Here is a 14,270-nt window from a genome sequence, read left to right as displayed (position 1 = left end):
ATGAAGACAGAATACATACATTGCAAATTTAGTGAAGGCCGAACTAGTGATAGGGAAAGAGTTAGTTTGGATGGAGTAATATTGTCCCAAAGTAATCACTTTAAATATCTCGACTCAATCCTTCAAGTAGATGGGGGATGTAAGGAGGATGTTAGTCATAGGATTAAAGCCAGATGGTTGAAGCAGAGACGTGCCACAAGAGTTTTATGTGATCGCAAGATTCCCAATAAGTTGAAAGGAAAATTTTACCGTACAGCCATATGACTGGCCATGTTACATGGTAGTGAGTGTTGGGCACTGAAGTAGTCGTATGTGTCCAAGATAAGAGTTGCGGAGATGAGAATGTTAAGGTGGATGAGTAGCCATACTAAACTACATAAAGTACATAATGAGAGTATTAGAGAAAAGGTAGGAGTGGTGCCAATTGAGGATAAGTTGAGAGAAAGGAGATTGAGGTGGTTTGGTCATGTGAAGCGCAGACATACGGAGGCTCCAGTTAAACAAGTAGAGCACATTAGGTTACAGGATAGAAAAAAAGGAAGGGGTAGATCTAAACTGACTTGGAGGAGAGTAGTACAACATGACCTATAAGCATTACACATTTCCAAGAATTTAACTCAAAATCGTTTAGAGTGGAGAGAGAAAATACATATAGCCGACCCCAAATTTTTGGAGTAAAAGTTTAGTTGAATTGAGTTGAGTATATAACATTGAATTTACGGTACAAAGTGCTAACATATGATAATACTACTCTTTAAACTCTCTTCATATAAACAATAGAGAAGGAAACTGAATCAACTACATAAACCCAAAAAATATAGAATTTTCCTTTTTTTTGTAACACAAAAACAGTGGATCATAATAAAAAATTAAAAAGAAAAAAAGTTCCTTTAATAAATTTGCTTTTCCTTCCCAACAGATGCACACGGGTGCTTCAGGTACTTAACATTTGGTTTCTATGCATTCAGGTGCTGTCAAGAAAGCTTGCCTGGAAGAGAACCAAGCTGCACTACTTACGCTATTGAACACAACCTTCTCATGGTGGAAGAGCCCATTTACCAGCTTTGAACTTTTTATAGAAGTAGGAGGTTTTAGAAACAACATAAAAAACTGCATATGTGCCAATTTGTAAAAGAAAAACAACCAATAAGACATAAAAGAATTTTCCAATAAGGCATATAAAAGAATTTTACACCTGCATAAAAACTTTACCAAGGAACTGAATGCAGACCTGGAATTCCTGGGATAACAAAGTCGCGTTCCTTCAGAACTTCATGAAGTGTTCTCTTTTCATTTACTTTTACCCATTTTGAAGAGCCTGTGCCTAAGAATATAAATACAGGAAGTTCAGGTTAATAAGCATGTAATACATTCTGTTAGCACGCCCAAGATCTCAATTTTTTTGCTTACCAGAAGTGAGTAGCTCATAGCATACCAAAACTAATTAGTAACTATAATAATCATAACAAAGAGAGGGAGAGAGTGAGAGAGAATTAAAATATAAACAGCTGTCCCAAATCTTATGTATAGAGGCAGAGTAGAACTTCAGAAGCCAAGGCCAGCAGCAAAATAAATGGCTATGACTTGGGGAAAAAAAAAAGAAAAGAAAAGAAAAGAACAAGATGCATTTCACTCTCCAACATGGATTGCCAGAGTATAAGTGATAAAAAAGATAATTTAAAATTTAAAAAAAAAAAGTGATAAAAGTTGCTTGACATGGAGGATATTAGAAAACATACTACCAGTAGAGTTGCCATCAGTAGAATCCTCAAATGCTTCCTTCTCTTCTCCAACACTTGCTGCATTAGCACCTGCAGTCCCTTCTAGTAAACAATGAAGAATTTTCGACTTGGATAGACATATTGTAGTACCAGCCTGATTAATCAAGAACAAGGGAGTTAGAAATGAAGAGGAAATATAAAAGAGATAATGGTACAAACTGCTGCTTGGCAATGACAACACAATAGGTATTGTAGTAACTTACCAAACATTAAGGTAAATTAACAATATTCTAGGTAACTTGACTACACTTTTGGGTAACTTACCGAGAAATCAAGGAAACTTGTTTGCATTAATGTTGACACAATATACCCTTCAGAGTTCAGAGTGCTCTTTTCTAAATTTTATAGATTACATATTTAGAAACAAAAGCCAACCAAATAAGGAAAATATATCAAAGCTTACCTCATAGTAGAGTTCAACAGCTTCACGAGTATAATTGTTTTCTGTATCCCACGGTAATGGTGGACAGCCTTCTGAAAACATGTAAGAAAGTTAAGGACATCATACAAGCAATGAATTATGGCCACAGCACATCAAATGTCAAATTAATTAACAAACGGGATTTAAGATCTAAAATAATCACATTGGGGGGAAAAAAGGATATCATGTCAAGATGAGTTGAAAACATGTCCGTTTCACAGAAGTCTTCAATAAAGTCACTGGACATAACCTCTGCATATAGAAGAAGAACTGGCCAGTGAATAATTTTATTTTTATCGATTACCGGTTTCCTTAATCCAATAAGCTCTTGAAACATAGCCTTCCCAATCTTCAAGCCTCTAGCTTCAATTGCAGAAAGAAGGTCCTGACAGTTTCAACAAAGCAAAAGATGTGAATCTCTACATCAATATAAATAGATATTTGTTTCCAAACTACAAGTATCAAACCTTAGCATCTGATACAGCCTTGGAAACTTCAGCTTCATGCTTATCATGTTCCATCTTCAATGAATTTATCTGCTTAGCAAGTTTTTTAAGTTCTTCATTATTTGGGTCTTGCTTTAGTCCATTTTCACAATACGATTTTGCCTCATCCAACATATTCAAGGACAAAGATGCTTTGGAAGCTCGATATAGTGCCTTTTTGAACCAACAGACACACAATAGAACAAAAGATCATAAGACTTTAATTTAAAAATTAAGCATGGCTAAGAACATGAGGAAAGAAATAACTACCTTGATATTAGTTGCACACAGTTTAATTGCCTCCTCAGCATCTGTAAGAGCACGTCTATAATTGCCTAGCAATAGATTCACATGCGCTCTATTTGAATAAATAATCGAATTTTCAGAGTCACTTAAAACTTTCTGATTTATTGCCCTTGTGTAACAATCAATAGCATCAGAATAATGCTTTTTACCCATCTTGACATACTTATTACCTTGCTCCTGTAAGATAGACAGGAAAATCATGAAAGGCACAATGACTTGAAGAAAAAACAAGTAAATTAAAAATGATGGGTAATTTCAATTCTTCCAAAACATGATCCAAGGTGATTTCTCAGCCAAATAACAAACATTTCCAGATTACCCATTAAGGATATGTAATGAATACTAGTAAGGAGAATGAGGGCTGTAATTGTATGTGGAAGGAATAAAATAGTCAGGGTGGCCTGTGATAGTTGAGCAGTTGAAAGATGTTAGCTGGTTCTATTTCTTTTCTCATCCAATCTATTTCTTCTCTGGTTATCTTGAGTTTCAAAGGTGTGCAGGTCTGATGTGTAACAGTATACCCCCCAAAATACCAAAATATAAACGGTGCAAAGAATGTAAAAGCATTCTACTTGTCGCAGTTAGCCATTGTCTCACTCAAATTATTACTACACGTCCAACCAGTACAAGCATTGGCCCTAGAGCAATTTTGCTTTAAAATTTGATAAAGCAGAAAAAAAAAAAGAAGCTTTCAGATCAAATTGATTACATAAAGCAAAGTAAAGACCAACAGGACCAATTTTTTAATCCTCCGGATGTTGAACTTCTAAGCATGACTATCTATTAACCTATAATGATGAATTGCTGTGTTCCTTCGAATAGAGAAAAAGAATAATAAAAATTTCATCGTAAACAAACTCAAACCCAGAAATAGTACTGGACAATGGTAGGCTTGAATTGAGAATATAGCTATAGCCAATGGGGAGAGAAGAGGGAGAGAGAGAGAGATGACCTTAAGTTCAAGAGCAGCAGACTCTTTAATGGCGGCGATAGCTTGAAGGTCAGCAATCTCGCTTTCCGTTTTGGGTTCAGACCCAGTTTCCAGCCACAGCGCCATTTCTCTTCTGCTCTTCTTTTTCGCTGTCCGCCAACACCGCGAACTCGGAGCGGCTGCTCTGCACTGAAAATATAATTTTTTTTTAGAAAATATAAATATATTATATTAAAACCAATTACCTGCTAAAAATTTTATATTAAAATATACCATATTCCACATCAAAATTAATATTTTTAATCCCAAAACTCATCACTAATCTAAAATTTAATCATAATTGCTCTTTATTTAACAAAAAAAATAATTTATATAAAAAAATATTTTTTATAAAAAATATTTTTAATAAATAATATTAAATATATATATATTAATGATTTTTCTTTTAGAAAGAAATAGTTATTTAAAAAAAAATGATTTGGTTTTTCCTCCAATAAGAAAAGTATATTTTTCACTAATTTATTTTGATAATGTCTTAAAACTGTAAAAAATATAAAAAAAATATTTTTTGCAAAATAAATGAATATAATACTTTTAATTTATCAAAACCTTATAATTTTCAAATATAAGAATTAAAAGTATTAATTTTTAAAATAATAAGGTCCAAAGTGTTTTAAAAACAAATCTTTAGAGGTATTTTTATAATTAACCCAAGAGATTTTTATGCTTAATTTGTTAAAATGAAAGCATATCTTATTTTGTCAATAACTATACTTAAATATTATTAAATTTTAATTTAATAATACTAAAACTATTTCTAAAACCTTAAAATTTTAAATTTTCATTATTAAAATCAAATAAAAAATAAATGCCCTTAAATGATAAAAACAATTCGTATATTGTAGAAAGAAAAATAAAGTAATAAAGTAATTATAGAAGAAAATCTTAATTCAGTATATTACTGTGATTATTAAAAAATGTATAAGTTATAGTATTTTTTAAAAGGAAAAATAAAGAATTTAAGTATTTTGTGAAAGAAATTTTACAAATTCTTTTAGTATTATGAGCATATATTTTCCCTTCTTAATTAGTTGTTTGTAAATACAGCTAATTTTTTTTATAGTTTATCATTGAATTTTACTCTATATTTTATTTTTTTCTTATAATTTTAATTTATTATTAAAAAATTATAAATTTTAATTTTATTTCACAATAATCACTATAGTGATTATTTACTATAGTAAGTTTTTAATTTAAAAAAATAATAAAATTATATTTTTATCTATTTTTTACTTACATTAAAAAAAACGATTATTCTAATTACTATTTAAACTTATTTCAAAAAATACAAATATCATCTCAACGATCTATTTCTTTAAAAAGAAGAGAATTTATCAGTACAGAAATAACGTTAAGAAAAATTTTTTAATATATAAAATTAAAATTTAAAAATTTTTTATTAATACATTGAAATTAAAAAATAAAAATAAAATATAAGATAAAATTTAGAGATGAATTATAAAAATTAGTCGTGTAATTACTATACTGTTACATGCAAATGGAGATTTAATTTTTTTTTTTATTTTACATATAAATGAATCTAATTTAATTGTCATTGTACCGAAGTCGAAGTTTAAAGCATGACAACTTCTATTTATTTTTTTTCTTTTAAAAAAATTGAAATATAAAACAACTTATATAATCATAATGATAGATATGCGACCTTAAAATTTAAATATCAAAATTTTATTAATTGATTTTTTTTCTTTTCTTCTCTCCATCCTACCCTATCCCTCCCTCTCTAGTCTCTCCACATGTCTCAATAGTGATAAAGTGTGAAAAATTAAAATGAAGGAAAATTTTATATTCATTTTTTTCAGAAACAAGAGAAAAGCAAAAATACATGGTTCTATATTTTACCAGTCATTATTTTTATAAAAATTTTAACTTTTTATTAAAATTATTTTTAAAACAAAAAATTCATGTCTCCTAATCCTCCACCTCAAGAGATGGCCATTTCAGTCAAAATGCCTGATTTAACAGAAGATGAGACGAATTACTCATCTGAGTCTAATTCTGAACAAAATTTAGCAGATATAACAAATTTGCTCATGACAACCTCAACAGGTTATAATGAAGGAATCACAGAACCTATTCATCTAACTATGAACAAAATTCTAATTCTAATTAACACATATAACAAATCTGGTCATAGGAACATCTACAGTTTCTAATGAAGGAGTCACGAAATTGTCTATTGGAATAGTGCATTAGGAATGAGAATGCGGTTTTAGGCCACATATGTAGTATGCTAGTTTATAACTTCTTCAACTTGAGATGATAGTTTTGATTTACCATCAGCATCAACTATAGATGGCTTGACAAATGTTCGGGTGGTCAATTTTTGTACAAGATCACCAGTATCAAGGAATCCAATGATAGGAATTGTCCTATCAGAAGCCAAATAAATTAATTATGCTTTAGATGACTTCTGTAACTTTCAAGTTTTGAATCAACTCAAGGGCGAAAAGAATGAAATATACTTGATTGCGATGAGTAAAACCATAAGATCAATCTACTTCCAAAACAATACTGGAATTCTGGAAAGGTCTCTCTAACACTTGCTTAACCTCATTTATCAGAATTATATATATATGTGTGTGTGTAGTGGGGGGGGGGGGGGGGGGCGCCGGGGTGGAGGGGAATTGAGCAGTGACCAACACATGATTTCTGTATCCATAAAAATACAAGACTACAAAACAGTCATCCTCTCTAGTCTCTACAAAATCATTTGTCTCATGGATAATTTGTGCACTTGTAATCTAAAATGATTGTACAGTTTAAAAGCTCCTTTTTTTTTTCAGTACCCAACAGTGATTTTGTTGTCAAAACGCAAAAGGCCCAGCTTTAACAACTTTCAATAAGCACAATTAGCAATTGTGGCTACACATTTGCCAGACCATTCCAATATGTTTCAAAATCGAAACAAAGCATACCTGCATCAAAAGCAAAAGGTTCAGAAGAAAAGACATTCAGATCAGCAGGAACACAATCTTCAGAGACTACTGCATCAGATTGGCCGAACAACCAGCTCTCATAATCATGGTCCTTCTGGTGTAGTTCGGTGTTTTCAGCATAGTAGGAACTAAACTGCTCGACTGATGTGGGCTCTTTGTTGGACCCTGTGGCATGTGGATGGATATTTTCAGCTGAAACTTGCTCATTGCTTTCACTCAAGTTGCTAATCCAACTATAGTCAAAATCAGGAAAACTCGAATTGACGACATTTTGACTTTGATTCTGATAAATGTTTTGGCCATGGTTTGACTGCGGAAAAGGCTGGCTATACACTTCAGGTCGAGGAGGCACCATGTTTAAAGTGGCACTGCCCATGTTGGGCTGGGAGGGGCTTGGATGAGCATACGCATGTGGAACCATGTTGGGTAAAGCATCCTGCCACCCAGAAGGATTTTTAGCATTTGTTCTGGCCATTGAAACACTATTCCTAGTATAATGTGATGCTGGAGCACAATTCATTTTGTTTACAGAACCATACACAGACTGGTTCATTGCAGAAGCACCCCTGATGATTCCTGGCCTTTTAAACATTGTATTAGAGGAGACAGATTGTTGGCCTCTATTTCGTACAACGGCAGTATTATGTATACCGACTGGCTGCCGTGAAACTGAGTGAGGCAGGAATCCATTTCTACCCTGAGCACATCCTGGTCGTCTGTTTCTACTCTGGCTTATAAAATTTGGAGCATTCAATCGGGCAGAGGAGCAAGCACGAATTGCAGTGGGCCTGGAGATCTGATTTTGTGTCACTGAGTTGGGTGCCAATTGTATAATATCAAGGGGTGCAACTTGGTTAAATTGGGGTGGTGCCACAGGAAGCCGAGCATCAGGAAATTTTGAAACTAGTACTGAAGCATTTTTCCCTAGCCTGAAACTTTGCCGCTGACTTTTCCATATCTCCTGTTTATCAGTGGCATGACAGTGGTCAACAATGGAGACACCTGTACCCCAGTGAGCACATGGCGCAATTGAGTCACAGACATAACAGTGGCACTGCAATTCAGGAATGAAGGAAATCAGAGGAGGACAATGTTAACCATTAGATGGTAAACAACAAATGCTGTATCTTTAAAGGACCCAAGTTTAAACAAGTGAAATTACCAAATCACAGTGTCTTTCATGTGGGGTTGAACCAAAAGGAAATTTAGCACAAAGATGCCGCGGATGAGGATAGTCTCTACATGCAATCTGCAACAAAAAATAAAAATAAAATTAGAAAAAGCATCAGAGACATAAGTACTAGATCTTTCAATCCCAAACAGATGAGATGAAGTGAGAAACATGAAAGGTAGAAGAAAACAAGAACAGGAGCTCAAGAGTCATATGAGGCCAAAAGATTATCAGTCTGAAGTGGAATATAAGAAAAGGTTTAGCATCGATTATTATAAAGCAAAGCATTCAAAACCATATAAACTAGTACTCCTCAAATATCCTTAAGCATTCCATATCTTGCGTATAATATCAATCGCACGTGCACTACTAATATCAAAGATTTGGAACAATATCAAGGTAAGAATATCTGATTATGCTTCAGCCACATGATCACTTTTTTCTGAGGTTTTAAAAGTGGGTCATCAATAGAACAGTAGTTGAGATTGGCAGATTTGAACTGTTTAAAAAACATGACAGACCAACATAAAATTTATCCTCAAAGATTTGTCCTTCCAACTTGTCATCCAAACTGAACAATGCTACCAATTCTAACTAAACTGGTTTGTTTGCCTATTCACTGCAGAAAATCCAAGCCAATTGACAGAACAACAAACCTATAACAGTAGCACTTCACAAATAATTGGATAGAACAGCGCAAATCATGCCATATACCAACACCTTGCAAAGAAGCTGCATATAAAACTCCCAGCATACAATGGAAGTTGGAGGTTTAGCCAAATATCATCCTTGATATCTGGATGCACCACGTAACAGCTCACATATTAATGTTGCATTTCAAAAAAAAATGAAAAGGCAAATAAAAAAAATCTTGAATTGGATTCCCTACATAAAATAAGCAAACAAAATGCGGTACTCAAAAGAAGAAGAATAGGAACAGTGCTTCAGATGGTAAAAAACCTTCCCAGCAGGACACTCAATTGATCACATAACTAAATATCATGGAATGGAACAGCATCAAGAAACAGAAATCAACAAGAAGAAAGCTTAAAATCTAAATAAAGTGCTCTAACATACATTTCCTAAACTAGCCATACCAACTAATATGCACATATCATATTACAAAAAAAGGAACACAAATGCCATAAATAAAATTCTAAAACACATCTCAGCAAAACATAGCAAAACCCGTGCCAAACAAACTTTATGGTCTCGTGTAAGTGACTTGAAACAAAAAGGTGGAGGGGACCTATAATTCATCAGCAATCTATTAAAACATGGACTTACAGTAAACTACTAAAAAGTTTCTCATAACTCAATATAACAAATCAACTTTCTTTCTACTCTGCAATTATATATCCTAGGAATGAAAATCAACACCAAAGAGCTCGACCAGAAGTTCAATTTTCCATTAATTCACTTTGTAAGCAACCAAGATTGCAAAATTCAATCAGAAAAGAAAATTCGCACCACCCAAATAACCATAAAACACAAACACCGAACGTGGTAAAAATTTAAAATCCAGTTCACAATAATGTGCATATATACACCTGTCCCTTTTGTCCAACAACAAGCACATCATCACCATCGCTGGCTGCATCATCAACGACATCAACTTGCTTATCTGGGTCACCGTCCAAAACCACACAATCATCATCGTCAACATCTTTCACCGGTTTCGATGACTTAGACTTTGACTTGGGTTTCGGAGGATTATACTCGCCCACTACCAGAACCTCATCAGAATCGGCGTTTTCTTTATCGACGGTCTCGAGGAGTTCAGTCAACCATTCATGGTCATCATCCCCACCTCTGGGCTCATTAAAGGCCGACTCCTCATCAGAGCTGATATCGAAAATCACGGGATTCGACTCCATGAGAAATACAGAAACGGCCTCAGATACCCGAGCTTTATCATGCGGGTTTCTATTGAGCCTGCGCAGAATTTGCTAAACTCCCCCAAGAAAATCTACCTAGGGTTTGAATTCGTTCAAAATGAGGGAGCACAAATAGGGGAATAGACAATTCTTGAGCAGAAATTGAAGAATTCTTTTCGTCGGAAAATTTTCTACAAAGGCAAAAAAAAAAAACTATGGCTTTACGGAGATTTTGGAGGCTAGTCAAGTAATCATACAAGAGGGGGAAATTAGGGTTCTGAATGGAAAATAAATTAGGGTTAATTGTGAGAAATTAAGGAGACCAGAGTGAGAATGTGAATTTGAGAGAGAGTGGGGGAGCGAGTGTATGGGTATAGGCAAACAGGTCATAAGGCAGGACGTGGTAGATAAAAACGGTATGGTGGGATAGGGATGAAATTGTAGGGATTGTGCAGGGGTAGTATGGAATACAATGAAATTGTGAGGGAATTAGACTGGAAAATATACGGGTGATGGGCGCTTTGGTGGGCGCGAGTTGAAAGTTGTAAAGGTTGCACTTTTGCAGTCCGCGTGGCGCGTGGTGTACTGGTTGTGTCGGAATCAGTGAAATTATAAAATATAGAATAATTTTATGTAAAATAAAATAATAAAAAATGCATGTATTCATTAAATAATTTTTAAATTTAATAATTATATAAATTTAAATTTCTTATTTTCAATATATTTTTAAATACATTAGAAAAAGATATTATTTAAAAAAAAAATTCAATTCTCAACTTCAACTCCAAGGGGGGCGTCCGTGTATTTGAAAAAGATTGTGTATCTTTTTGTTCAATGAAATGGTTGTCGTCTCTGGACGTTTCAAAGTCGTCCGTTACCATTACAGTTAACTTCGTTGGCAAGTTAGTTTAGCCTTTTTTAAAAAAAAAAATATATGAATTTTAGACTGCGTCAACAATGCTTATGATTTGTTTGGCATTGAATTTTGAAAGTTAAAATTACTTTTTTGAATAAAAGTATTATTTTAGATATTATTAAAAAAATAATTTAAAAAAAATTATTTTATTATTTTAGTATTCTTATGATTATTTTTATTAGCATTTTGAGAATTATTGAATTTTAAACTTGAGAAATTGATTGAAATGATTGTGGAGTTATTGAAATGGATTGAGTTTGATTGTGAAATTGAAGTGGTGGTTGAGAAGAATTTTTAGAAGTACTTTTTACATGTATTGAAGAACTGTTTTCTCAAAATACAGACAGAATTCTGTCAAAATTTTTATAAAATTTATGAAAAAAAATAAAATGGGCCAAAATTTTCAACTAGTTTCAACTTAATTACATGTTTTAAATACTTATTAGAAATGCTCACCACTTATCAAAAATAAGAAAATTGTTTTAAAATCCCTTGTAGGGTACTTAATGAGTTATCGGTAGGTGAAGTTCGGTAGTTCATTAGGCATTCTATGGGATCATGTTATGCTTTACAGAGGGATAAGGTATGACATGTTTTAGTGGTATCAGAGCAAATTTTTGAAGTATGTTTTAACTTGTGAATTTGTATTTTTCTTTGGTAAGTACAACTGCTCAACGTCCATAATTATTACATACAGTGCATTACATCATGAATATGAACTAACGGAGGAAATCTCCATGTGTTACTTGTTCAGAGATACCCTAACTTTAGACTAAATGGAAGAAGGATCGCTTCGGTTGAGCAGCTGAAGCCGAGGCACAAGAGGAAGCCCACTTTACCGAATGTCGATGGATCAAGAGCACCACCTCGCAAATGCCGCAGCTTTCCTACATTCGTGCCAGATGGTCGCGATGTTTCAACAAATGGTCAGTATGCTGCTCAAGCTCCACCCCAAACACCTGTGGCACAATCACTGCCTCCAGCCAGACAATATGATAAATTACTGAAGTATGGGGCTGCAGAATTTAAGGGTACAGTGGACCCTTTAGAGGCAGAGCAATGGCTTAAAAGAATAGACAGAGTATTTAAGAAGTCAGACCACAAGATGAGCTGAAGTTTGAGTATTCTGTGTCGTTACTACAAGGGGATGCGTATGATTGGTGGAAGACCATCCCCCACAGCTTGGCTGAACCACCAGTGCTGACCTAGGATGACTTCATTAAAGAATTCAGACAAAAATATATCCCAGATGCATATGTTAATCAGAAACTGTAAGAATTTTTAAGTTTGAAACAAGGGAACCGATCGGTGGCAGAGTATGAGAGGGAGTTCTCCCGCTTAAGTCATTATGCTGGGAGTCTCCTTACTACCAGCAAGGCAAGATGCAAAGATTTTAGACGGGTTTGAAGCCTAGCATAAGGATGCAAGTTGTGGGATTTCGACACAAAGAACTTCTCGAGCTTATGTCTCAAGCACTTGAACCGAGAGAATTGAATTAGAAGCAACCCAGTGAAAGAAAAATCGAAAAAGCTGAGAAATCAGAAAAAGACAAGGGGGAAAAATCAGTTGAACAGAGTTCTGGTGCTACCTCTGAAAAGAGAAAGAAGTTTAGTGGACCCAGCAGGGGTCGAGGTGGAAGATTTGGTAGGAACCGATTCTACGGACAAAGATCCCCTAGGTGTGGTCAACAGTCGAGCAGGGGTTCACATTCTGCCCGCCCCTGTGAGACTTGTGGCAAGATTCATGGGGGAGAGTGTTATTGGGCCACTGGAGCTTGCTTTAACTGTGGAGGCAAGGGTCATTTAGCAAGAGACTGCACTAGTGCTCCGTCTTCGAGATTTGGTCCAGCTCCTACTACTGCCGAGGGATCTATTTAGAGTCCTACTCCCAGAGGCTCACAATCTATTGGCAGAGGAAGAGGCAGATGTAGAGGTAATGCTTCAGGCAGTCAGGGCACAGTTGGTCAGTCGGCACAAGGGAGTGCTTTGGTCAGGGTTTATTCAATGAGACAGCGAGAAGAGGCTGAGACTTCTGATGTTGTAGCCGGTACATTCTCTATCTCTGATCAAGATGTATTTGTGTTGTTTGATCCGGGTTCAACCCATTCATATGTTAGTGCTAGCATAGTGATTCACTTGTCGTCTATGTGTGCAAATGGGTTTTGAAGTGCTAGTAACTAGTCCATTAGGACAGAGGTCCGGTCCAAGATTTATAGAGACTGCCCTTTGGTGATCCAAGGACATGTTTTCCGTCGACTTGATTGAAATGCCCTTCAGAGAGTATGATATCATCTTGGGCATGGATTGGTTAGCCAGGCATCATTCCATGATTGACTGTAGACTGAAGACAGTCACTTTTGGTCTCCCTTTGTACGGTAATGTGGTAATACATGGGGAGAGGCATTTACTGCCATCAAACAGCATTTCAGCTGCACTGGCCAGAAAAATGATTAGGAAAGGGTGTGAGACATACTTGGCACATGTGATAGACACCCAAGTGGGTAGTCCAGCATTGAAGGACATCCCTATTGTATGTGACTTTCCGGATGTGTTTCTTGATGAATTGCCAGGATTACCTCCAGAAAAAGAGATGCAGTTTGATATTGATATTATGCCTGGTGTGGACCCAATCTCCATAACGCCATATAGAATGGCACCTGCAGAATTAAAAGAGTTGAAAGTACAATTGCAAGAATTGCTTGATAAGGGCTTTATCCGCCCTAGTGTGTCACCTTGGGGAGCGCCAGTATTGTTTGTAAAGAAGAAGGATGGCACTCTCCGGTTATGCATTGATTATCGGCAGTTGAATAAGGTGACAATAAAGAACAGATATCCATTGCCCCGCTTTGATGACTTGTTTGATCAGTTGAGGGGTGCAGCTGTGTTCTCCAAAATTGACTTGAGATCAGGTTATTATCAGTTGAAAGTACAAGAGCAGAGTATTGCTAAAACTGCCTTCAGAACCCGTTATGGCCATTATGAGTTTTTGGTTATGCCATTCGGGTTAACTAATGCTCCGGCTGCTTTTATGGATCTAATGAACACTATCTTCAGACCATACCTCGACCATTTTGTTGTGGTATTCATAGATGATATATTGGTCTATTCGAGGAATGCAGAAGAGAATGATAGACATCTCATGGATTGTAATCGCAGACTTTGAGGGAGAAACAATATATGCCAAATTGTCAAGTGTGAATTTTGGCTAAAGGAAATATCTTTCTTGGGGCATGTAGTATCGTAAGAGGGCATTAAAGTAGATCCAAGTAAGATTGAAGCTGTCCTTAATTGGAGGCCACCCAGAAATGTCACAGAAATTCGTAGTTTTCTGGGTTTAGCTGGATACTACCGTAGATTTGTGAAGGG

General features: G+C 35.2%; 2 protein-coding genes across 4 annotated transcripts; both read right to left on the bottom strand.

Moving 5' to 3' along the window:
- Positions 1-652: 652 nt before the first annotated feature.
- On the bottom strand, positions 653-4,108 carry LOC110670289 (uncharacterized). Of its 2 annotated transcripts, none has more exons than XM_021832266.2 (8): positions 3,946-4,108; positions 2,958-3,170; positions 2,670-2,861; positions 2,387-2,587; positions 2,185-2,265; positions 1,740-1,875; positions 1,232-1,324; positions 653-1,110 (listed from the first exon to the last, which is right to left on the bottom strand). In XM_021832266.2, exons 1-8 carry the CDS (start codon positions 4,048-4,050, stop codon positions 1,037-1,039), a joined length of 1,095 nt encoding a protein of 364 aa, XP_021687958.2. In that variant the 5' UTR covers positions 4,051-4,108; the 3' UTR covers positions 653-1,036. The 2 variants fall into 2 exon arrangements, with proteins under 2 accessions (XP_021687958.2, XP_021687959.2); XM_021832267.2 differs by having other exon boundaries at positions 1,743-1,875; positions 3,946-4,107.
- A 2,521-nt stretch (positions 4,109-6,629) lies between these two features.
- LOC110670344 (RPM1 interacting protein 13) lies at positions 6,630-10,523 on the bottom strand. Of its 2 annotated transcripts, XM_021832371.2 has the most exons (4): positions 9,663-10,523; positions 8,104-8,190; positions 7,013-7,995; positions 6,630-6,920 (listed from the first exon to the last, which is right to left on the bottom strand). In XM_021832371.2, the coding sequence occupies exons 1-4, from the start codon at positions 9,987-9,989 to the stop codon at positions 6,899-6,901; spliced, it is 1,419 nt and encodes a 472-aa protein (XP_021688063.2). In that variant the 5' UTR covers positions 9,990-10,523; the 3' UTR covers positions 6,630-6,898. The 2 variants fall into 2 exon arrangements, with proteins under 2 accessions (XP_021688063.2, XP_021688062.2); XM_021832370.2 differs by having other exon boundaries at positions 6,630-7,995; positions 9,663-10,522.
- Between the last annotated feature and the right edge of the window lie 3,747 nt (positions 10,524-14,270).

The sequence above is a fragment of the Hevea brasiliensis genome, chromosome 10 (genome assembly GCF_030052815.1).
Source record: "Hevea brasiliensis isolate MT/VB/25A 57/8 chromosome 10, ASM3005281v1, whole genome shotgun sequence".
In the NCBI taxonomy this organism is placed as follows: domain Eukaryota; kingdom Viridiplantae; phylum Streptophyta; class Magnoliopsida; order Malpighiales; family Euphorbiaceae; genus Hevea; species Hevea brasiliensis.
The sequence above is the reverse complement of the archived record's forward strand: the minus strand, read 5'-3'. Positions and strand labels throughout refer to the sequence as shown.

Excerpts from the sequence above, each read along its gene's own strand:
- LOC110670289 (XM_021832266.2), bottom strand. The coding sequence starts at position 4,050 with ATGGCGCTGTGGCTGGAAACTGGGTCTGAACCCAAAACGGAAAGCGAG. Across the intron at positions 3,171-3,945 it reads CTGCTGCTCTTGAACTTAAG|GAGCAAGGTAATAAGTATGT; the intron begins GTCATCTCTCTC and ends TCTATCTTACAG. Across the intron at positions 1,876-2,184 it reads CTGTTGAACTCTACTATGAG|GCTGGTACTACAATATGTCT; the intron begins GTAAGCTTTGAT and ends TTGATTAATCAG.
- LOC110670344 (XM_021832370.2), bottom strand. The coding sequence starts at position 9,989 with ATGGAGTCGAATCCCGTGATTTTCGATATCAGCTCTGATGAGGAGTCG. Across the intron at positions 8,191-9,662 it reads TTGTTGGACAAAAGGGACAG|ATTGCATGTAGAGACTATCC; the intron begins GTGTATATATGC and ends TTTTTGTTGCAG. Across the intron at positions 7,996-8,103 it reads ATGAAAGACACTGTGATTTG|TGCCACTGTTATGTCTGTGA; the intron begins GTAATTTCACTT and ends CCTGAATTGCAG.